At 39.1% G+C, this 25,454-nt stretch overlaps 1 protein-coding gene across 1 annotated transcript in view; it reads left to right on the top strand.

The window, feature by feature from the left end:
* LOC150082406 (putative ATP-dependent RNA helicase DDX5) overlaps nt 1-25,454 on the top strand; it is a 361,473-nt gene that overhangs the window by 61,570 nt on the left and 274,449 nt on the right. Inside the window, exons 4-6 of the mRNA XM_090379268.1 lie at nt 3,180-3,313; nt 21,563-21,628; nt 21,737-21,878. Coding sequence (XP_090235394.1) covers nt 3,180-3,313; nt 21,563-21,628; nt 21,737-21,878 — 342 coding nt within the window. The remainder of the gene's footprint in view (nt 1-3,179; nt 3,314-21,562; nt 21,629-21,736; nt 21,879-25,454) is intronic.

Below are 25,454 nucleotides of genomic sequence, written 5' to 3'. Positions count from 1 at the left end.
ATGGCAATTGAATGAATAAATGAGGAAGATGAAAAGTTGGTTCTGTGGGTTTGAAGTTGGACAGTAAATGGATGTTGTCTGGTGGCGGCACTTGTTCGGACTGTTTTGAAAGAGAGAGCGGGAAGACAGAGAGTGGTAATCAATGGACACTGCTCATCGTGCCTCAGGGTTCCGCAGGGTTCAGTATTGGGTCCTTTATTATTCTCTGTATTTATAAATGATATTGATGATGGTATATCAAGCTTAATGTCCAAGTTTGCAGACGATACAAAGGTTGGCAGGGTTGTCAAGGACACTACTGACACTATGCTGCTGCAACAGGATCTGGAAAGGTTGAGCAGATGGGCTGAGAGGTGGCAGATGAAGTTTAACATTGACAAATGTAAAGTACTACATATCGGAAACAGCAACCCCAGAGCAACGTATCAACTCTGTGGTACTACACTGACAGTGGTAGAGGATGAAAGGGACCTGGGATGGTTGTGCAGGCAGATATGAAGTTCTCTGAGCAGTGCAGACGGGCTGCAAGAATAGCTCATGGTGTATTGTCCATGATACATAGGAATATTTCTAGCAGGGATAAGGAGGTGATTATTCCCTTGTATAAGGCAATGGTCAGGCCACACCTAGAGTACTGTATACAGGCCTGGAGGCCTCATTTCAAGAAGGATGTAGAGCTGCTATAACGAGTACAGAGAAGAGCAACAAGATTAGTGAATGGAACAAAGGGGTGCTCTTACGTAGAAAGGCTTACGTTTTGCAAATTACAGTGTCTGGAGACTAGGCACCAGCGAGGTGATCTGATAGAGGTGTACAAAGCCTTGAATGGTTTGAGCATGCTCAATGCTGATGGGATTCTTACTCTTGTTCAGAATAATCACCTGAGAGGGCATAAGTTCAAATTGAGGAAAGATAGATGTGCGGAAATTTGCCTTTAGCCAGCGGGTGGTTGGTAGGTGGAACAGACTTCCATCCCTTGTCGTGGAAGTTGATAGCCTAAATAAGTTTAAGGCTCAGCTGGACTGGTATTTCGAACGAACAGAGGGGTGAAGTGGAAATGGTTATTTTTTATTTTTTTTACTTTATTTTTTTTTTTGGCTGATGCTGCATAAGCTTGCTTTCTTGCATCAAATGCCTCTACTAATGCTAATGCTAATTATAGAAGCCAATTCAGAAGAACAGTGCCCATGGACGTATCTGTAGAAGAGGCATGCAGCAGAAACAGTATGTCTATGAGAAAGCGAGTGGAGAGACTCTGTTAGAGATGAATCATTAATTAACCTAACTGCCCTCTTCTGAATGGAATCAAGAAGCCTGAGAGAGGTTTTGGGGGCACTACCCCAGATGTGGGAACAATATTCTATGGCAGGACGGATTTGCGATTTATACAGAGTGAGCAGCTGTTTGGAAGAAAAGTAGCGCCGAGAGCGAAAGAGAAAACCAAGTTTTTTAGATGCAGAGGAAGCAATATTTGTAATGTGCTTGTGCCAAGAGAGATTAGAAGTCAGGGTAATCCCCAAAAGAGATATATCATTTTGCCTAGAAATCAGAGTGTCCCTAAAGATAAGCATAGGAGCAGAAGAATCCTTTTTGCGAGATATAAGACAAGACTGAGTTTTAGAATAGTTGAAATCAACTAAGTTGTCTTTGCCCCACTGGAGAATTACCTGAAGATCGGCATTTAAGGAATTGGTAGCAGATTTTCGAAAAGTTGAAGCTGATTGAGCAGGACAAGGTTTCTCAAATTGGAAAGTGGAATGCAATGTGCTATCATTGGCAAAACTATGGATAGGATTGCCAGTCAATGGAAGAAGGTCATTAATATACAAGAGGAAAAGAGTGGGGGAAAGAACTGAACTTTGGGGGACACCGGCATTAGTGGAGAAGTTAGAAGACAGAGAGCCATCTACCATCACCCTCAGTGAGCGATGAGAGAGAAAACTGGATAACCAATTACTTAAAACAGTTGGCAAACCATAAGATGGAAGTTTGTTTAGAAGACCTTTATGCCAAACACGATCAAAAGCCTTTGAGATGTCAAGAGCAACTACTTGTGTTTCACCGAACTTTTCCATTGAATTAGTCCATAAATGGGTAATATAAGCCAGAATGGTAGTGATCTCCAGAAATATGCTTTAGTAAAATGCGAGCTAGTGAGGTGTTAATAGTGTCTTTCCCATTACGGTTTGTTTATTCAGTTGCTACACGCGCGCAGCGTTGTTTATGTGTATCAAGCGTTCCTCCTCATTTTGTAATTTTGCTTTATTCCCTAAAAATGAGTAAAATTCTTTAAAGGTGTGAAAAGGAAGCATCCTGGTGAAGACACTGTAGTTTACCACTACAGATTCAGAGAGAAAAAGAAAAGCAATATCAATAGACAGAGGCGGACTGGGTGAAAAATTCTTACCAGGGAAAATTTGTAGTGGCCTCATACTAGCGTTTATGGCCAAAATCACACTGGCCTCCGGCCAACCAGGGTTTCCCCGGTAAGGCTTTTTGGCCAGTCCGCCTCTGTCGATAGAGAAAAAATGAGATCTAAATGAGGCAACGCCGATAATTAGAAAGAATGCAGAGAAAATAAAGACAACTTTCATAGCAGAAACGACCCAAAGTGTAATAAAATCCATTAGATCAAGACACAAAGAATTGGAAGAGTTGGAACGGCTGTCATCTGTTTGAATAGAAGATCAAAAAAGAACAAGTTTGCTTACGATAGAAGCAAAAGCATTAGCAATATTTTATTACCTAACAGTCGTAATAAAATACTTACGTATTTTATTATGACTATTTATTGTGTTTGGTAATGTTTTGGTTACAAATGTCTGTTCAATCTTGGGTGGTGGGCACCTAACCCTATTTTTCTCATAGGGCCTGTTATTTATATTGCATGATTTTGCATTGCACGAGGGTTTCTAGGAACACAACTATCGCGCTATATGATTACTGACTGTATACGTCATAGTATATATATGTATATATATATATGTTTTTTTAAAATTTAATTTTATTTATTTTTTATTTATATATTTTTTAATTTTATTATTATGATTTTTTTAAAAATTTATATATGTATATATTCTCTACTTAGAATATATATATATATATATATATATATATATATTCTAAGTAGAGAATGAAATAGACTGATTTAGAGATGTAAAATTGAATTTTGTTTTCAGAGTATGTGATGCAATCCGTACGACAACAGAACTATGAGAATCCTACCCCAATTCAATCTCAAGGATGGCCTGTTGCCCTTAGTGGAAGGGATATGGTTGGAATTGCACAAACAGGTTCTGGAAAGACACTAGCAGTAAGTTATAATTTTATTAAGTGTTAAAATGTAATTGTTAATAACTTTCAATTTTTTTTTGCTTTAGAGCAATAAGAGAGAACATTTTTTAAATTTTCACTTTTTACCTTTTGGCTGTGTAAAATAGCTTGTGTCACTTGAACTTTGTCAACAACTCTTAAAATAGTATATGGAAGCAGAAAGAGGAGTACAAGATAAATTAAAATTATATTTTCCAGTTAATATCCCACTTTTCTGTTCTTTCCCTTTTTCAAGTATTAAACTATCAAAATTCTGGTTAAAAAGGTTGATTGACTGACATGTTTAATACTAAACATATAAAACTTCCAGAATAGTTGTCAAATAATTTCCCATCCATTCTTGCCAGGCAGTGTTCCAGTGGTCAGACACACTGTTGTCATCAGTCACACAATTAAGGAATGATGTGTGAAACAGTAGCAGTATTGAAGAGTGAAAAAAATTGAATCCTTTAACTAACATGCAAAGATATATAGTAAATTTTAGTATTTTTTTCACAGGTCACTTCTGAAGTCATTGCAACCATGTGCTTAACACAAAATAGAGCATCCTTATCAAGTGACAAAGCATTTTTTCCCCCCTTTTGTAAAAAAATTGAGTCAATAAACAGTTAAACAGTTATTAATATGTTTCAATTTAAGTCTGTTGCTTCCAAATTTTATAGGCAATCAATGACAGAATTTAGGAAGGCAGATGTTATTTTGCAAAACTATTTTTCTTCACTTACAGAACAAACAAATTGGCTTACCTCTTCATCCAAAGAATATTTAGTGGCTGTGAACTTACATATACAGGTGACCCCCGCTTAACGCTGATCATTCGTTCCGGAAAAACAGAGCGCTAAGTGAATCCGCGCTAAGCGAGCGCCCCTTTCCCATAAGGTAACATATGTATTTGTGAGCTGCGGTCGGTGCCATAGGATATTTCCTAATCAATAATAAACGGTAATGAAAAGATGCACAAATGTCGGTCAAAATATTTAATATTCAAATATTTGCACATATAAAATATTCTGCATTACATATGTATAATTATGTGGTAACTACTTGGGTATCAAAAGTAAACTTAAAATTCCAATTAAAAATCATGAATTTAATTGATTTAATTTAATGGATGAATTTAATCATGAAAAATGTGTGGATTTTGAGTTGAACTTTGGCCCTCTTCCAAATAAACTAAAAGGGGTATTAATTTTAAATGGCCCGCAGCGTTACCACCCAACAATAACGTCAACTGATCCTTCGCCGCTTTGAAACTTGGCATGTTTTTTCTTCTTTCAATATGAAACTTCTTTTAGGCATTCGTTTCCACAAAAGTCCTGCTTCATCTATGTTAAGAACTTGTTGAGAAGTATAACACATAATACCCCTCTTCAATAATTTTAACAAGTTCTTTTTTGAAAGTTTCGGCTCCTTGATCTGCATTCTAAATCTATTCTACCAGCCCTTACCAGTTTTAAATGGTTCCACATTTTTTTTAGGCGAGTTTTCTTCAGATCGATCTCGATTTCTCTCTCTCTCTCTCTCAATATTTAACTTAACTGAATTCTGCATTGGACATTATCTTCATTAAAATTAGTCTTTCCATTTCAATCCTAATAGCCGGCCTAGTTCTAGTTGCTTGCAGTGGAACAGCTACCTTTCCCGCTGCAAAAATTAATTCTTTATTTTTTTATAATTGTTCTTACAGTTAAAGTTGGAAGTCCTAAATTATGGCACACATCCGCTTGTCGTTGACCGGAATCGATTCGCTTCAAAACGTCTAATTTTCAAATTCAGTCTTTTTCTTACATTTATAGTCTTCGTACTGTGCTCAGACGTTGTTGATTTTTCATTCTGTTTTTCATTCTTCGAAAATGTAACTGCGTTGGTTGCATTAATTATGATACAATGTTCGAGTAAACTGTCCGTTTCACACGTTGTTTAATACGGTACTGAGTGATGACTAGACTTCGGATAAATGCATATAACGCAAATATTACAAGCAATATACTTCGTCATTTTTTAAAATGTTGATCTAGGAACTACGTAACAAGCCACTGTACTGAAATTAAATTAGCGTGCGAGAAAATTTCACTGAGCGTGGGAAAATTTCTCAAGTCGGCGTGGGAAACGTTTTAATGCTGTTTTGCTATTCATTTTCAAGCTATCGACTCCATCAAATGAAACGATTTCGTTAAATATGTCAAAAATGTAATCTGTAAAAGAGCGTTATAGTGATCTGTGACAGCGTTATAATCAGACACGGGTTATAATATAATAACAGCGTTATAGCGAATCAGCGTGTAGTGAACCGCGTTATAACGGGGGCCTGCTGTATATATCTTTAATCATAAACCTTGATTTGTATGAATAAACAATGCTTTCTTAGTGAATCTCAGAGTGTTTCCTTTCTATCAAAAGGAAATATGCACAACATATAAAAACAAACTTGGACCCATTCCAAGAACAGAAAACCAAATCTCCCTTTAATGCAAGATATCTAAAGTACTAAACAAACAGCTTCTCACTAATGTTAATGACTATATCAATCTATTTGGGTAAATTTAAATAGAAAGTGTGCAAGAATATTTGCTGATGCTATCGAGGCAGTGTTAGATGGGCCGGAAAACTGCTAGCTTTGGGGGAGGGGATACACAGACTAAAAGGTTAACAGTGGCTGCAGGAAGAGGCAAAATTGGTTCTTGCCCTGCTTCTATTAGAATGAGCAGCAGCCTGGAAAGCAAGGCAATGGAGATTTCCAGGACTGTTGGGAGTCATAGTGGAACAAATAAATACATGGGCTATGTTAGTGTAACTAACATAGCCCATGTAAGTGCAACTAAGAAATATTGTTCAAGGTTTGGGCCAAAATGGATGTCAGATGAACTAATGAGGCATGTGGCAGAGAAGAAAAATGCATGGGATACTTACAAATTAACACATGACACAGAAGCCTATGATAGATACAAGTTGATATGCAACCAAGTTACAGGGGAGGTTAGGCAGGCGAAGGCAGATTACGAGAAATCCTTGGCAAGGGATGCAAAGAAAAACAGCAAAGAGTTCTTTACTTATGTAAACTCGAGAAGGAAAGGGATGAATCAGATTGGTCCACTTGATATTGATGGGTCAAGTGTTGATGATCCTGCTCAGGTGGCTAACAAACTAAATGAATATTTTGCATCGACATTCACACATGAGGAGTTATTCAGCGAGGGGAATGCCAGAGGTGTATTCAACTCTAGCAGTAAGTTACAGAATCTTGAAATAACTGGGAGTAAAGTGGAGGAGAAACTGTTGAAGATAAACACAAGAAAGGCACCCGGGGTGGATGGGATCTATCCAGTTATATTAAAGGAGGCAGCAAAGGAAGTAAGCAAACCCTTAGCCATAATTATGAGAGCTTCCTTGGACTCAGGGGAGGTACCCATAGACTGCAAATGTGCAAATGTGACCCCAATTCACAAAGGAGGATCAAAGGCTGACACAAGTAATTATAGACCTGTGAGCTTGACTTCTGTTCCAGGAAAATTAATGGAGGCACTGGTTAAAGACGCACTGCAGGATCATTTAGACAAGACTTCAGTTATAGCTCAGACACAGCATGGTTTTGTTAAGGGGAAGTCTTGCCTGACCAACTTGATTGGATACTATGATGCAGTCACAAAAGAACTGGATGCAGGGAATAACTTTGATATTATATACTTGGATCTTAGAAAGGCTTTTGATACTGTTGCACATGCAAGACTGCTACACAAATTGGAGCAGTGTGACATTGGAGGCAAATTGCTGCTATGGATAAAGGGGTGGTTGAGGGGTAGAAGACAGAGAGTGGTAATCAATGGACACTGCTCATCGTGGACTGATGTTATTAGTGGAGTCCCTCAGGGCTCAGTGTTGGGTCCATTATTGTTTTCTGTATTTATAAATGATATTGATGATGGTATATCGGGATTAATGTCCAGGTTTGCAGACGATACAAAGGTTGGCAGGGTTGTCAAGGACACTACTGACACTATGCTTCTGCAACAGGATCTGGAAAGGTTGAGCAGATGGGCTGAGAGGTGGCAAATGAAGTTTAACATTGACAAATGTAAAGTACTACACATGGGAAACAGCAACCCCAGAGCAACGTATCAACTCTATGGTACAACACTGACAGTGGTAGAGAATGAAAGGGACTTGGGGGTGGTTGTGCAGGCAGATATGAAGTTCTCTGAGCAGTGCAGACGGGCTGCAAGAGTAGCTCATGGAGTATTGTCAATGATATACAGGAATTTTTCCAGCAGGGATAAGGAGGTGATTATTCCATTGTATAAGGCGATGGTCAGGCCACACCTAGAGTACTGTATACAGGTCTGGAGGCCTCATTTCAAGAAGGATGTAGAGCTGCTGGAACGAGTACAGAGAAGGGCAACAAGATTAGTGAATGGAACAAAGGGGTGCTCTTACGAAGAAAGGCTTAAGTTTTGCAAATTACAGTGTCTGGAGACTAGGCACCAGCGAGGTGATCTGATAGAGGTGTATAAAGCCTTGAATGGTTTAAGCATGCTCAATGCTGATGGGATTCTTCCTCTAGCTCAGAATAATCACCTGAGAGGGCATAAATTCAAATTGAGGAAAGACAGATGTAGGATAGACGTGCGGAAATTTGCCTTTAGCCAGCGGGTGGTTGGTTGGTGGAACAGACTTCCATCCCTTGTGGTGGAGGTTGATAGCCTAAATAAGTTTAAGGCTCAGCTGGACAGGTATTTTGAACGAACAGAGGGGTGAAGTGGAAGTGGTTTTTTTTTTTTTTTTTTGGCTGATGCTGCATAAGCTTGCTTTCTTGCATCAAATGCCTCTACTAATGCTAATGCTAACTAAGAGTAGAAACAGGTGCATGTATACTTGCATGTACTTAACACAAAATAGTACACCAATGTTAGGAGTATAGTTAAAATATTTTAATGAGCTTGAAGTGCTAGTCAAGACCTCAAAGGCAGATATTGTTGGGATATCAGAGATGTGGTGTCACACAGATATAAGCAGTGCAGAATTGGAATTTGGAGTATAATGTGTACAGAAAGGATAGACAGGACATGAAGGGAGGAGGGGTTATGCTGTTAGTTAAGAAACACATGAAATCTAACGAAGTGTATCCAGTTGATGTTGGTGAACAATGCAATGTTGAGTCTGTTTAGTGTGACATAAGCACTGGGAAAGGAAAAATTAGAGTAGGTGTGTGTGTGTTTGTGTGTGTGTGTTATAGGCCTAATGAATCTGATGAGTATAATGAGCAATTGTGCAGAGAAATAGAGTGGGCCAGTAAATCAGAATGTCTTATAATGGGGGATTTTAACTTTCCAGATATTGACTGGAACTTGTGGATTGGTCACTAGCAAGACTTTTTTCGATTTAGTGGATGACTGATTTCTACATCAGCATGTTTTAGAGGCAACCAGAGGGAGAAATATGCTTGATCTGATTATCAGCAGTGATTATTCATGCATTAAGAATTTGCAGGTAAAGGAACCACTGGTGAAAGTGATCACAATGTACTGATATGGGTATTACTTAAAGATGTAACTACCATCAAGGCTAAAGGGAAGGGCTTTTGCTTTCATAAAGGTGACTATGGAGGTCTCAGACAGTTTTTAAATTCTGTACAGTGTGACTTAATCTTGGAGGCTACTTTTCATTCCAACTAACAAATACTGTTCAAGGTTCAGGCCCAAATGGATGTCAGATGAATTAATGAGGCCTGTGCCAGAGAATAAAAATGTGGGATGCATATAAATTATCAGGTAACACAGAAGCCTGTGGCAGATGTAAGTTTGTCTGTAACCAAGTTACAAAGGAGGTTAAGCAGTCGAAGTCAGATTACGAGAAATCTTTGGCAAAGGATGCAAAGGAAAACAACAAAGCGTTCTTTACTGATGTAAACTCTAGAAGGAAAGGGGTGAATCAGATTGGACTTAACATAGATGGGTTGACTATTGATGATCATGCTCATGTAGCTGATAAACTGAATGAGTATTTTGCATCTACATTCACACATGAGGAATTATTCAATGAGGCGAATGCCAGAAGTTTATCAAACTCTCACAGGGAGTTAAGTGATTTTGTAATAACTGAGAGCAAAGTGCAGGAGAAATTGTTGAAGTTAAGAAAGGCACCTGGGGTGGATGGGATCTATCCAGTTATTAAGGCAGCAAAGGAAGTAGGCAAATCCTTAGCCAAAATTATGAGAGCTTCCTTGGACTCAGGTGAGATCCCCATGGACTGGAGGTGTGCAATGTATCACCAATTCACATGGGGGTTCAAAAGGTGATACAAGTAACTATAGACCTATTAGTTTAACTTGTGTTTCAGGGAAAATAATGGAATCACTGGTGAAAGAAGCATTGCAGGATCATCTACACAAGACTGCAGTAATGGTTAAGACACAACATAGGGTTTGTTAAAGGGAGGTGCTGATCAATTTGATTGGATACTATGATGTCGTCACAAAGGAACTGAATGTCAAAAATAATTTTGATATATTCTTGGATTTCAGGAAAGAAAGCTTTTGATACTATTGCACATGGAAGACTTCTGCATAAATTGGAGAGTTATGGTATTAAGGGTAAGTTGCTACAATCAATAAAGGAATGGTTTAGTGTTAGATGACAGACAGTGGTAATCAATGGATGCTGCTCTTCATGGACAAATGTTATTAGTGGAGTTCCCCTCGTTTCTGTGCCCATTGTTGGTTTGTGTATTCATCAGTGTTATAGATGAAGGTATATCAGGATTAATGCTCAATTTTGCAGATGATACCAATGTTGGCAGGGATGGTAAAGACAGTGTGTTACTCCAACTGGATCTAGATAAGTTGGGCAAATGGGCTGAGAGTGGCAACTGAATTTTAACATTGACAAATGCAAGGTATTGCATATGGGTAGTAATAACCCAAGAGAAACGTACCAACTGTGTGGTACTAAACTCAGGGAAGTGGAAAGTGAAAAAGACCTGGGTGGTAATTGTGCACTCAAATATGAAGTTTGCTGAGCAGTGCAGATGGGCTGGTCACGGTGTCTTGTCAATGATATATAGGAATTTTGCTAGGAGGGTCAGGGAGATGATTATCCCATCGTATAAGGCAATGGCCTAGAGTACTGTGTACTAGTCTGGAAGTCTCATTTTAGGAAGGATGTAGAGTTACTAGAATGAGTACAAAGAAGGGCAACAAGATTGGTGAGGGGAACAAAGGGGTGCTCTTACCAAGAAAGGCTTAAGTTCTGCAAATTTCAGCACCTGGAAAGTAGGCACCTGTGAGGTGATTTGATTGAGGTGTATAAGGCCTTGAATGGGTTGAGCAAGCTGAATGCTGATGGGATTCTTCCTCTTGCTCAGATTAAGAACCTGAGAGGACATAGATTCAAATTGAGGAAAGACAGTTGTAAAATGGATGTGTGGAAGTTTGCCTTTAGCCAGTGGGTGGTTGATTGGTGGAACAGAATTCCATCTTTTGTTGTGGAAGTTGATAGCCTAAATAAATTTAAGGATGAGCTGGACAGGCATTTGGAAAGAATGGAGGGGTGAAATGGGAGGGGTTTTTTTTTTTTTTTTTTGGCTAATGCTACATAAGCTTGCTTTCTTGCATCATATGCCTCTAAGCTTGCTTTCTTTTGCATCATATTAGCATTAGGATTAGCAAAGGCACATGATGCAAGAAAGCAAACCTATATAGCATCAGCAAAGAAAAAAAAAACACCCTTATTTCACCCATCCACTCGCTCCAAATGTTTGTCAAGTTATGCCTTGAATCTATTTAAGCTATCAACTTCAACAACGACAGATGGAAGTTTGTTCCATCAATCAACCACCCGCTGGCTAAAGGCAAACCTCCACACATCTATCCTACAACCGTCTTTCCTCAATTTGAATTTATGCCCTCTCAGGTGATTATTCTGAGCAAGAGGAAGAATCACATCAGCATTGAGCATGCTCAAACTGGTCCAGGCTTTATACACCTCAATCAGATCACCTCGCAGGTGCCTAGTCTCCAGACACTGTAATTTGCAAAACTTAAGCCTTTCTTTGTAAGAGTAACCCTTTGTTCCATTCAGTAATCTTGTTGCCCTTCTCTGTACTCTTTCCAACAGCTCACATCCTTCTTAAAATGAGGCCTCCAGACCTGTATACAGTACTCAAGGTGTGGCCTGACCATTGCCTTATACAAGGGGATAATCACCTCCTTATCCCTGCTAGAAAAATTCCTGTATATCATTGACAAGACACCATGAGCTACTCTTGCAGACCGTCTGCACTTCTCAGAAAACTTCATATCTGCCTGCACAATTATCCCCAGGTCCTTTTCATTCTCTGCCACTGTCAGTGTGGTACCACAGAGTTGACACGTTACTCTGGGATTACTGCTTCCCATATGTAGTACAATGGTACCTTGGATTGCGAGTAACTTGGTTTGCGAGTGTTTTGCAAGAAGAGCAAAAATTTTTAATAAATTTTAACTTGATAAACGAGCGAGGTCTTGCAATACGAGTACAGTCAGTCCTCGTATAATACGTGTTTACACTACAAGAATTCGATCATACATGATTTATAAATAGGGGAATGATATCTTATATAACACGAACTGAATTCTCTTATGCATGATTCACCTTTGTGTCTACAAGAAATGGCAGTAGAACGCAGAATCACCCAAACTGAAAGCAACACGATAGGAATGAAGAGAAGATTCTGAAAATGTATTTATGTTTTTTATATCAGTGAAGGGGAAACACATTTCACCATAATAACGTAAAAACCAACAATATTCCAGCTATCAGTATAATCACAAATGCAATTAGATCGAGTTTACTACCAATTTATAACAGATTCCACTAGCAGGAATGCAACTGGAAATTGTTTTTATTGTTTTATGGTAGTAACCCCTAGAAATGTGCTTTAGTAAAATGTGAGGTGTTAATAGTGTATCTCTGCCTTTACGGTGTTGCTTATTCAGTTGCTACATGCACGCAGCTTTGTTTATATGTATCAAGTGTGCCTCCTCATTTTGTAATTGTGCCTTATTCCCTAAAAATTGTCTGCCGAGCGTCACGTGATCACATGCTGCTCGAGATTGTGGGTAATTGTCTCGCATGCTCGGTCTCAGCCGGTATACCTCATTCGTATACGGTCAACATTCGTGCTAGCGTTGTGACCACGCGTATGTGCGTAAAGCATTTTTTTATTTTGTGTTCAACAAAATAATAACTACGAAAATGGCCCCAATGAAGAAAAGGGTTGAAAAGGAAGGCAGTAAGAAGAAGGAGATGATTACGGTAGAAGTTAAGAAGGAAATCATCGGGAAGTATGAACAAGGTATGAAAGTGGCCGCCATCGCAAGATTTTATAAGAAGTCTACGTCAACGATTTTCACAGTATTAAAGAAGAACTAAGGGGACTAGATGTAGCAAAAGGAGTCACAAGAATATCAAAGTAAATGCCACGTATTCTGGAAGATGTAGAAAAGTTGCTTTTGGTGTGGATAAACAAGAAGCAACTAGCAGGTGATACTATGACCGAGAACTTGATCTGTGAGAAGGGAAAGGCCTTGTACGCTGATCTCGTAAGTAAAACTGCCAGGTACATCCTCAGAAAACGAAGACGGCTTCAAGGCAAGCAGGGGATGGTTTGATAACTTTAAGAGGAGAAGTGGCATCCATAGCACGAAGAGGCTGTGAGTTCGGATGCTAAGGCAGCTGAGGCGTTCGTTGCCGAGTTCCAGAAGCTCATGATTTCCGAGTGTTACCTGTCACAGCAAGTTTTTAATTGCGATGAGATGGGGCTTTTTTGGAAAAAGATGCCAAAGAGGACCTAAATTACAGCAGAAGAGAATGCAATGCTCGGTCACAAGCCCATGAAAGACCGTCTCACCCTCTTGCTGTGTGATAATGCAAGCGGTGATTTCAAAGTCAAGCCCCGGCTCGTGTATCATTCTGAGAATCCACGAGCCTTCAAGAAATGCAAGGTGCAGAAGAGCCAGCTAAACGTTATGTGGAGGTCCAACAGCAAGGCTTGGGTCACTCGTATCTTGTTTGTTGAGTGGATCAATGAGGTCTTCGGTCCTGCAGTGAAGAAATACCTTTTAGAAAAAAAACTGCCGCTCAAAGTCTTGCTGGTTATGGATAATGCTCCTACTCATCCTCCAGGCCTTGAGGACGACTTGCTGGAAGAATTCGAGTTCATTAAGGTCAAGTTCCTTCCTTCCAACACTACTCCATTACTCCAGCCCATGGATCAGCAGGTCATTTTGAACTTTAAAAAGCTTTACATCAAGCCACTATTTCAGCAATGCTTCGAGGTGACTGAAGGAACTAACCTTGCCATCCGAGAATTTTGGAAAAATCATTTCCACCTCGTAAACTGCCTCAAGATCATCGATAAAGCCTGGGATCGGGTCACCAAGAGAACCCTCAATTCTGCTTGGAGAAAACTGTGGTCTGATTGCGTTGAGGGGTTTGCTCATGAACAGGAGCTGCCAGTTGTTGATGAAATTGTGTCCTTGGGGAAGACCATGGGACTGGAGGTGAATAAGGATGACATTCAAGAGCTGGTGGAGAAACATGGCCAGGAGTTTACCACCGATGAACTGATGGATCTGCATCGCGAGCAACAACAAGAGGTCATGGAGGAGATCTCGTCTGAGGAGGAGGAGAAAAAAATGGAGACATCCCTCTCTTCAAATGAGATTAGGGAGGTGTGTAAAATGTGGGAAACAGTGCAAAATTTTGTAGGAAAGCACCACCCGAGTAAGGCTGTGGCAGTGCGAACGATGAATCTGTTTAACGACAATGCAATGTCATATTTCCGTGACATCCTCAAACAGAGGCAAAAGCAAGTGTAATAGGATGGGTTCCTTGTTAAAGTCACACAAAAAGAAAAAAGTCAACAGATAAGTGATTCCGTTAGTGACATTGAAAGTCGTCCTACCCAATAATTAATAAATTTGATTGCTTCATGTATATTAAATTTAAATATTAAAAATATAAAAAGGTATTTATGTATTTTGTATTAATCATTTTTACAGTATATGAATATTTTTGAGTTTTGGAACAAATCATCTGGGTTTCCATTATTTCTTATGGGGAAATTCGCTTTGATATACGAGTGCTTTGGATTACAAGCACGTTTCCGGAACAAATTATGCTTGCAAACCAAGGTACCACTGTACTTTACATTTGTCAATGTTAAACTTCATTTGCCACCTCTCAGCCCATCTGCTCAACTTTTCTAGATCCTGTTGCAGCAGTGTACTGTCATTAGTGTCATTAACAACCCTGCAAACTTGGACATTAAGCCTGATACCATCATCAATATCATTTATAAATACAGAAAACTACAATGGACTGAACACTGAACCCTGAGGGACTCCACTAATAACATTAGTTCACGAAGAGCAGCGTCCATTGATTACCACTCTGTCTTCTCCCACTCAACCATTCCTTTATCCATAGCAGCAATTTGCCTCCAATGCGACACTGCTTCAATTTGTGCAACAGTATCAAATGCTTTTCTAAGATCCAAATATATTATATCAAAGTTATTCTTTGCATCCAGTTCCTTTGTGACTACATCATAGTATCCAGTGAAATTAGTCAGACAAGGCTTTTCTGACAAACCCATGCTGTGTCGGAGCTATAACTGAAGTCTTGTCCAAATGATTCTGCAATGCTTCTTTAACCAGTGCCTCCATTAATTTCCCTATAACAGAAGTTAAACTAACAGGTCTGTTATTACCTGTGCCTCCCTTTGATCCTCCTTTGTGGATTGGGGTCACATTTGCACATCTCCAGTCCATGGGTACCTCCCCTGAGTCCATGGAAACTCTCATAATTATGGCTAAGGGTTTGCTTACTTTTTTTGCCACCTCCTTTAATATAACTGGATAGATTCTATCCACCCCAAGTGCCTTTCTTGTGTTTATCTTCAACAATTTCTCCTCCACTTTACTGTCAGTTCTTACAAGATTATCTAGCTTACTGCCTTCGCCTGCCTAATCTCCTTTGTAACTTGATTACAGACAGCTTATATCTATCATAGGCTTCTGTGTCACATGTTAATTTATATGTATCCTATGCATTTTTCTTCTCTGTCACATGTCTAATAGGTGCCTCCGTAACCAGGTGGGAAGGAGCAGCAGCAGTGCGTAGCACACTCTTCTTGATTAGACCGGGGTTCGAGCCCGTCACCACCAAATACAGAGAATGTGGAAAGGTCAGGGAATGACCACCGCATATTCCTGGAGCAATATGGCCTTAGTTGCTAATGCTCCTAAAAACCAAATAACAAACAACAAACATGTCTAATTAGTTCATCTGACATTCATTTAGGCCTAAATCTTGAACAATATTTCTTTGTTGGTATGAAAAGCCTAGTGGCTCCCAAGATTAATTCTTTGAATGCTTCCCATTTTGAATTTCCTGTTGGTAACATCATCAGTTGTTTCCACCATATAGAATTTAAATACTGTCTCAGACCACCTTAGTCACCTTTACGAAAGCAAAAACCCTTTCCTTTACCCTTGATGGTAGTTATCTCTTTGAGTAAATCCCACTTCAGCACACTGTGATCACTGCCACCTAGTGGTTCCTTTATCTGCAGATTCTTGATGCATGAAGAATCACTACTGATAATCAGATCAAGAGAATAACTCTCTCTAGTTGCCTCCCGAACATGCTGCTGTAGAAAACACTCATCCAATAAATCCACAAAAGCCTTGCTAATGTGTGAGTGACCAACTCACAAATTCCAGTCGATATCCGGGAAATTAGAATCCCCCATTATAAGACACTCTAATTTACTGGCCCACTCTATTTCTCTGCACAATTGCTTATTTATACTCATCAGATTGATTAGGCCTATAACACACACCTACTCTCATTTTTCCTTTCCCAGTGCTTATGTCACACCAAACAGAATCAACATTGCATTGTTCACCAACATCAATTGGATGCACCTCCTTAGATTTTATTTGTTTCTTAACTAACAGCATAACCCCTCCTCCTCTCCTGTTCTGTTTATTCTTTCTGTACACATTGTACTCCCCAAATTCCAGTTCTGCACTTCTTATGTCTGTGTGACACCATGTCTCTGATATCCCAACAATATCTGCCTTTGATGTCTTGACTAGCACTTCAAGCTCATTGAATTCATTAACTATATATACTCCTAACATTGGTGTACATGCAAGTATATATGCACCTGTTTCTACTCTTAGTTACCCACCTCAGGGACCGCCAGCAACAGCACTCTCTATCGACTCCCCCCCTGAGGTCTCCATGGTCGATGTTGAGCCTACAGTAGAAGAAATGAAAGCAGCCATACAATCCCTGAAGAATGGCAGGGCACCAGGAATGGACCAAGTCACCACAGAAGCGATCAAAGCCGGGGGAGATGTACTGCTTCACTGACTACACTCGCTCCTCAAAACCATCTGGTGCACTGAACAAATTCCGCTAACATGGAGGAAAGCCATTATCGTACCGATCCACAAGAAAGGTGATAACCGGGACTGCAAGAACTACCGTGGCATCAGCCTCTTTCCATTATCGGAAAGGTCTTTATGAAGATCATCCAGTTAAGACTGCAAAAACATCGTGAGCAAACCAGTCGAGAAGAACAGGTAGGATTTAGACCCAGGCGAGGATGCTGTGATCAAATCTTTGCCATTCATCAGCTGATGGAGGAGAGGATCCGGTGTGGACAGCGAACCGTCATTGTTTTCATTGACTTTAAGTCTGCTTTCGACTGTGTCCACCGGCCTGCCTTATGGAAACCACTAGAGGTTGAACATGTACCTCGAAAAGTCATCACACTCCTCCAAACTGCATACAACGGTTTAACCAGCCAGGTGCGCATCCAGAACGATTTATCTGAGGAATTTACCATCCAAACTGGAGTCCGCCAAGGGGATGTAGCCTCCCCGTTGCTTTTCAACATCGTGGTCGACGCCATTATGAGGCAAGCATTCAGAAACAGACAGGGCATACAATATGACAAGGATCACTATGTGACTGACCTGATGTTTGCTGATGATAGTGCTATCCTTGCCGGTAACGATGCTGAAGCCACGGACATCCTCTACAACATTGCCTGCATTGCCTGGCCATACGGTTTGGAGATCAATGCTGGTAAGACAAAGGCCCTGACAACAGATGGGTCGCAAGCCACCATCTATCTCGAAGGCGTCCAGATCGAGCAAGTGCAGGACTTTAAATACCTTGGGTCGCTGGTCCAGGAGAAGCAAGTTGCTTTCACCATGGAAATCCACAGCAGAATTGGACAGGCGGCCACTGCGTTCGCCTCGCTCAAATGGTGTCTGTGGAAGAGGACCAACATTTCCACAAAGTCTAAAATCCGACTCTTCCGGACTTTGATCCTGCCCATTCTTCTTTACGGATCGGAAACATGGATTTGTCTCAAGTTAGATTTGAACAAACTTGAGGTATTCCAAATGCGATGCCTGCGGCAGATCTTGGGCATCTCTCTTCGCGACCGCATCACTAACGATACCATCCGCGCCAGATGCCAACAGCAACCAACCATTGCCGACCAAATCCAGAAGCGAAGGCTTAGATGGTTTGGCCACGTATGTAGAATGGGCACGAACAGAATACCATCCACACTCCTTTGGAGACAACGACCCACCCAATGGAGCATCCAACGGACCGCGCCTAGGAAAACGTGGGTCAAGCAAGTGGAAAATGACTTGAAGAGCCAACGTCTCGAACTTAACCAGGCCAGGACTGACGCCATGGATCGTAAGGTATGGAATAACATCACAGAGCAAGTCCGAAACCCTGCGGCACCTACAGCAGCATACTGGTTACGTGGCCAACCGCTAAGGACCAAAGAAGAAGAAGAAGAAGAAGTTACCCTAACACAGCCCATGTATTTACTTGTTCCACTATGACTCCCAGCAGTCCTGGAAATTCCCATTGCCTGGCTTTCCAGGCTGCTGCCCAATTGCATTTCAATAGAAGTAGTGCAAGAATCACTTTTACCTCTGCCAGCGGCTACTGTTAATCTATTAGTCCGTGTATCCCTCAAGCCAGCGGTTTTCTGACCCACCTAACTCTGCCTCGATAGCATCAGTAAATATTCTTACACCCTTTCTATTTAAGTGTATCCCATCACTGTAAAAGCAGTCTCTCTTGTTAACAAGCACAGACCAGGCTGAAAAAAATTCTACCCCTTGAGCTTTGCACAATCTCTCCAAGGGCCGAATTGATCGACAAGGCTCTCATCATATACTCTCTCCTGTCGTGTCTGGGCAGAATTGCAGACACTTTCAAATTCAACCATAAATCACGACTTTTTTTCAGCATTGTCTTTTACTTGTTAAGTAATTCTGCCAGGCTCCTACTCTTAATATCATTAGTGTCAATGTGTACAACAATATCACCCTTTTTGCCCTTAAAGGATGATATCTGCCCTACAACGTCATCAACCTTTGCCCCTGGCAGACATACCCTGGTCCTATTCCACCTATCCTTTTTACAAAGTATGTTCCCCGTTTCCCTGACAATAGAGTCGCCTACAACAACTAGTTCCTGTGGGACCAGTGCATTCTGCCTTTGGGGGCTGCTTCTGTGTTGCCTGATGACCAAGTGCAAGCTGTGGCATTGATGTGGGCAGCTGAGAGCTTGATGGGCCCCTCAGTTTAAATCCTTCGAGGGCATCCACCTGATTTCCTTGCACTCTTACATCGTGCACACTGAAAGACATTCTCCTTGGCAATATCATGGCCTGTTCCTGATTGCTCCACAAACATCAAACAAGCAGTGCATTTCAATAGACTGTGATTGAGTACAACCGCCCCCCCCTCAGTTCTCCCCCGAGCCACATCACTTCCACTAGTTTGAGCCTTTTTCTTTGCTGCTCTGGTCTGAGTCATGATTTCTATTCAAGTTCAATAAAATTCCAATACAAAATATAACTCTAAATCTATATCCCAGTTATAACATCTATATATATGTTATAACACATGGGCGCCTCTGTAGCCAGGTGGGAAGGAGCAGCAGTGCGTAGCACACACTTCTTGATTAGACCAGGGTTCGAGCCCGTCACCACCAAAAATGCGGAAAGGTCAGGGAATGACCACTGCATATCCCAGAGCAATATGGCCTTAGTTGCTAATGCTCCTAAAAACCAAATAACAAACAACATGTTATAACACTATATACGTGTATTTCGGTATCGAATATTATCTCTGATTTACATTATATGACTTTCTTATCCCCTATCAACTTATATATGTCTTAATTTATGATGTTACGTTTGTAATAACTAGGTCGCTGTGTTTATTTAGTTAAAAAAGGACAATTCAATTGATAATGAAATTTAATAAGATTAATAAATTTTATTGATTAATTGATACTACTATACTTGCTGCCGACCGGACTAGCCGGGTGGGTAAAGTGCCTGCCTGGCAACCCAAAGGTCGTGGGTTCGAAAACAGTTAATCTACAGACAAAAGGTATTATTTTCTTTCCAAATCGCGCTATCTAAATTCAAAATAAACCATGGAACTTGACTAGGTCTCTAAGCTACTTATAAAAAATAATTTAATCTAACAATTAAGTCAATAAAGCGGCTAAGTATAATTAAAAGCTTTTCGTTCGCGGGAGCTGCAAAACCTGTCTACACGTAGATTTGATACCCTTACCGATACTATGTAATAACCTATGAATTTTGAATCTCTGTATAAATTCAATTTAAACTAAAGTATTGTTACTAGGAATATAAAGCAACTCAAAAAAATAAATTAATATTCCAATTTAAGTCAATAAAAAAGCAAAAACTTCTCTATTTGCTGGAGCCGTAAAAACTTCGCCTCCATTTGGGAGGAACGAGCCCAGATATGTCTCTACTAATGCTAATGCTTTTCTGAATATATCAAGCTATAAAGCAACCTATATTATCCAAAATCTGTGTCATAACAAGCTACTGTATCCATATGAAGTTAAATAGCAGGTCTTTCTAGCATTGACTTACAGGAAGCGATATATTTTGCTATGTCATGTGAGCAACACTTCCTTTAGTTACAAGCAGCCATTTTGTTGTTCTCCGAATGCAAGCTGGTTGTTCTCTGAATGCATCAGTTTTGTTCACACTGTTTTATACATTAAAACAAGCAAGTAATTAGGTCCAGCATTATTTAGATATAGTCAACTAAACTCAAGTGACAGCATTTTACATTTCTTTTCAACTACCATAACTTGATACAGTGATGTGTCATTTACATTTCTTTTCAACTACCATAACTTCAGCCTGTGATGGGTCATGCAACAATTACAGTTGTTTAAGACTAACATTATGTACGATATATCTATGGAATAACACCATTTAGCATTCAGAACTTTAAAATTGCTAATTTAAGTACATTTTCCAAAATTGATACTCATTTATGTAATTTCTTTTTGAAAGGTTTAGTTAATTTACAAATATGTGGAGAATTCTACACTTACATTCTTTTTCCTCTTTTCTTATGTTTACAACCTTTATCCATTGACTGGAAATCCTGTCCATGATTACATGCTGCATTCTCCTTTCTGTTTTTGAAACCCTCTTTTGCTAAAACAGTGACAACTTCCTCACTGTCCGGCACAAGTGTTTTAAATGCCAATCTCCCAATAATTTTCCAGTGGAGGAAGAACACTAAAGTTTTTTAGATGTGAATACATATCTTTCCTGGGGGATAAACTTGACTTCTAATTTTCTGCACAGGCAGTAATCACACTTTTCTTCTTCTGCATTGAATATTGCATGGATGTTCAGTTTCTGTTGCAGTACTTTTTCATTGGTATACAGAGGAAATGTTGCATTGTTTCCATGTCACTGTTCCTCTAAACTGTCATCTGTTATTCCAAATCGGTCTGAACACATACCTGAAACAGGTCAACACCAATCACTGATCAGCTCCAGAATCGCAAAGCTAACTTTTCTACTTCTGTTCTTTGGAACAACTTTCTTTTGCATTTATTTTCTGAAAAGTACAATCCAGAAAAATTCAGATCAATGTCAACAAATATCTCTGTCTTCCTGACCTTCACTCTGTATATGGTGCTATGTACTGTAGGTTTGAATATCTTTTGTGTTTGGGATCACCAGGGAAAAATAAATAAAATAAATAATAATAATAAAATGAACTAATGTTTTTAGTTTTTCTGCATAACTCATTAATATTTGTAGGTTCTAAATGGTGGCTTGTTTCTTTCAGTACATTCTTCCTGCAATCGTTCATATTAATCATCAACCTCCAGTTCAAAAAGGAGATGGACCAATTGTAAGTAACCAGATTCTTCTGTGGTTATATTTAAAAAAAATAATAATGTAATAATAGTTTCATGAGAAAGTGATCTTAGTTGCAACTAACTCTAAATACCATTTGCAGGTATTAGTTTTGGCACCAACTCGTGAACTAGCACAGCAAATCCAACAAGTTTGTTCAGAGTTTGGGAGTTCTTCATATATTCGTAATACGTGTGTGTTTGGTGGTGCACCTAAAGGAAGCCAAGCTCGAGACCTTGAGAGAGGTAATCACTAAATCATACTCATATATTTATTACTGGATCTATATGTTACTACATAAGCATTTATATATTTTAAAAATTATACAATGATATGTTTGAGAGAAGGGTGGAATGTGGTTGCCCCTTTTGCATGAATTAATTACTTAAATGTGAAAACTAATTACAGAACATGATTTGTTAAGTGAATTTTATTGTGTAAAAAGTACTACATAAAGTGAGTTAAGCTCCCACACAATAGATCCTTAAATGGTGATGTTTCTGAATTTCTTGTTAAATTCTATCATCAGGCCTAATCAGGATAGATTTGGTGTCTGTACTTTATAAAACTCTCTATACATTAATTAACTTTAAAGAATAGTCTTCTCTGCTAGATATTGTACCATATTAACACATATTTTTACAGAAAATTGTTTTTTTTTTTTTTTTTTTTTTTAAACACTGAAACCATTGTTGGCTCTACTGTTATTTGTCAAAATGGGAATGTTTACTGATATGGAAAAAGTATGCTATGAAATTTGAACATTCATTCAGCAGTATTGGTTTGTTCAAAGTATGATAAAGAAAGCATCAATGGGGGGGGGAATCCATTTAGGCCCTAGCAGCAACATTTATTAGTTGCCCAGATCAATAGATATGAGAGCAATGGAGTTTGTGAAAGACACAACATACATAAATCCTCATTACCAGTGAACCTTTAAGAGTTTTATTACGTGACTGCTAATGCCATAACTGTGCTATTAATTTATTGAAAAATATCATCTGGATGCAGTGTCCCCGGCTGCCAAGCAATATTTCTGCGGTTTAGGCCCTAGCAGCAACATTTATTAGTTGCCCAGATCAATAGATATGAGAGCAATGGAGTTTGTGAAAGACACAACATACATAAATCCTCATTACCAGTGAACCTTTAAGAGTTTTATTACGTGACTGCTAATGCCATAACTGTGCTATTAATTTATTGAAAAATATCATCTGGTGCAGTGTCCCCGGGTGCCAAGCAATATTTCTGCGGTTTATAGAGTGCTCTTCAAAGGCGATTAAAGTTATTTTTAAGTTCTTACATTTTTCTAACATCTTATTTTCAAAACGTTCTATACTTGAAAAGCTACAAGTTAGAACACAGAGAGGAAACCCACCTTTCTTTCTTTATCCATATTTCTAGGTCACTAACCAACTAACACTTTAACCACTTGGCCTCCTAGCGGCACTGCTTCTACCTCCCTGTGGCAGGGCCAGAAACCTTGGCAGATAAGCCTTCTTGCCAAGGGCTAAAAGGAGTAAACATGGCAAACACAGAATTTCAAAAAGTATCAGGATATTGAGAACCATAATCCAAAGAGACAAAAGACATCAGATGGAGCAACCTTGCCCATTGTTCTTAATCATCCACTCACTTACTAGTCAACCTATGAGTAAATTGTCTCCCTTTTTCATTCAAAAACATCTGGAGGGTATTGCAGAATCTCCCAAGATGGTTAGGAGACTTCACTCAGGAGACTTACTAGTAGAAACCACAAACCACAGACATTCCAAGAAGCTGTTACAACTCACAAGCTTTGCTGGCATTCCAGTAAAAATATCTCCTCATGCAACTCTAAATTCATCTAAGGGTGTGATATCCAGTTGGAACCTAATAAATATCACTGAGGAAGAAATAACTCAAGAGCTGCAGGGAAAACGCATAATTGAAGCAAGATGAATAATAATTAAAAAAGAAAATCAACTTACACCTACCAGAAATATTATTCTCACCTTCAATACACCCAATTTATCCTCCTCTGTAAAAGCAGGTTATTTACTTTGCTGCATCTGCCCCTACGTTCCAAACCCTTTAAGATGTTATAAATGCCAAAAGTATGACCACTTACAAACTGTATGCAGAGGAGTTCCTGTCTGCTCCAATTGTGGGTCCTCAGATCATATGCAAAGTGACTGTACAAAAATGTACAGCTACAAAAATGACTTGCCCAAATTGCAAAGGTGACCATCCTGCATATTCTAAGACACGTGAAAAGTGGAAAACAGAGAAAAAAATAATAAAATTCAAGGTTGAGAACAAAGTCAGTTACTGAGAAGCGAGAAAAGTAGTTGCACCTACTATAACCAAAAATATGATCTATGCCAATGCTGTAAAAAAAGTGTGAAACAGTCTCCAGTCAAACTGAAGTAACAGTTCCCACTAACAAATCAGTTTCTGACTGGGCTAAAAATTTTCTTTCTGAGCAACAACCAAGTATACATAAGCAAAAATCCAAGTTCTCTGATCAGGCAAATAATACTACTCTGACAATATCAGTGGCATCTCCTACTCCATTGATAGATACCATATCTCATAGTACAAATGCAAATGTAATGAAAAATATTTAGGACACAACCATGGACACAGATGGCACATCCATACAGGAAGATTCCCTTCTAGAAATCTATGCAGAAGAAGAAATGGACACTGGTTGGCCAGTTTTCTCAAAAAAAGATAAATCAAAATTGGAACGTCACAAGCCAGTAACCTTCAAAAAACAGTCAGATACAGTTCCATCAATTAAACATAAATAATGCCTTGTATTTTACAATGGAACTGCAGAGGCTTTTGTTGCAACACAGATTATATCCATGATCTAATTAATCGATATTCTCCAGTTGCCTTTTGTTTTCAGCTAACTTACCTAATGTCGCAAATTTTTCCTCGATAAAGAACTATTGCCTTTATCAAAGAAATCGTAATACAGCAGGCCCCCATTATAATGCGGTTCACTTTATGCTGATTCGCTATAACGCTGTTCTTATATTATAATCCATATCTGACTATAATGCTGTCACAGATCACTATAATGCTCTTTTACAGATTGCATTTTTGGCATATTTAACGAAATCGTTTCATTTGATGGAGTCGATAGCTTGAAAATGAATACCAAAACAGCATTAAAACGTTTCCCAAGGCGACTTGAGAAATTTTCCCACGCTCAGTGAAATTTTCTCGCATGCTAAATTAATTGGAGTACAGTGACTTGTTACGTAGTTCCGAGATCAACATTTTAAAAAACGATCAAGTATATTGCTTGTAATATTTGCGTTATATGCATTTATCCGAAGTCTAGTCATCACTCAGTACAGTATTGACATCGTGCGTAACGGACAGTTTACTTGAATATTGTATCGTAATTAATGCAACCAACGCAGTTACATTTTCGAAGAGTTAATAATGGCCGATAAGAATGAAAAAGCAACAACGTCTGGGCGCAGTATGAAGATTATAAATGTAAGAAAAAGACTGAGATTAAAAATTAAATTAGGCGTTTTGAAGCAAATCGATTCCGGTCAACGACAAGCAGATGTGTGCCATAATTTAAGACTTGCAAGTTTAACTGTAAGAACAATTATAAAAAAATAAAGAATTAACTTTAGCAGCAGGAAAGATAGCTGTTCCACTGCAAGCAACTAGGGCTAGCCGTCTATTAGGATTGAAATGGAAAGACTTTAACTAATTTTATTGAAGATAATATCCAATGCAGAATTCAGTTAAGTTAAATATTATAAAAGAGAGAGAGAGAGAGAGAGAGAGAGAGATTAGCCAGTATGATG

This window comes from Mastigoproctus giganteus, chromosome 8, assembly GCF_048544385.1.
Source record: "Mastigoproctus giganteus isolate SK-2022 chromosome 8, ASM4854438v1, whole genome shotgun sequence".
Lineage (NCBI taxonomy): Eukaryota > Metazoa > Arthropoda > Arachnida > Uropygi > Thelyphonidae > Mastigoproctus > Mastigoproctus giganteus.
This window is presented reverse-complemented; position numbering and strand designations above follow the sequence as displayed.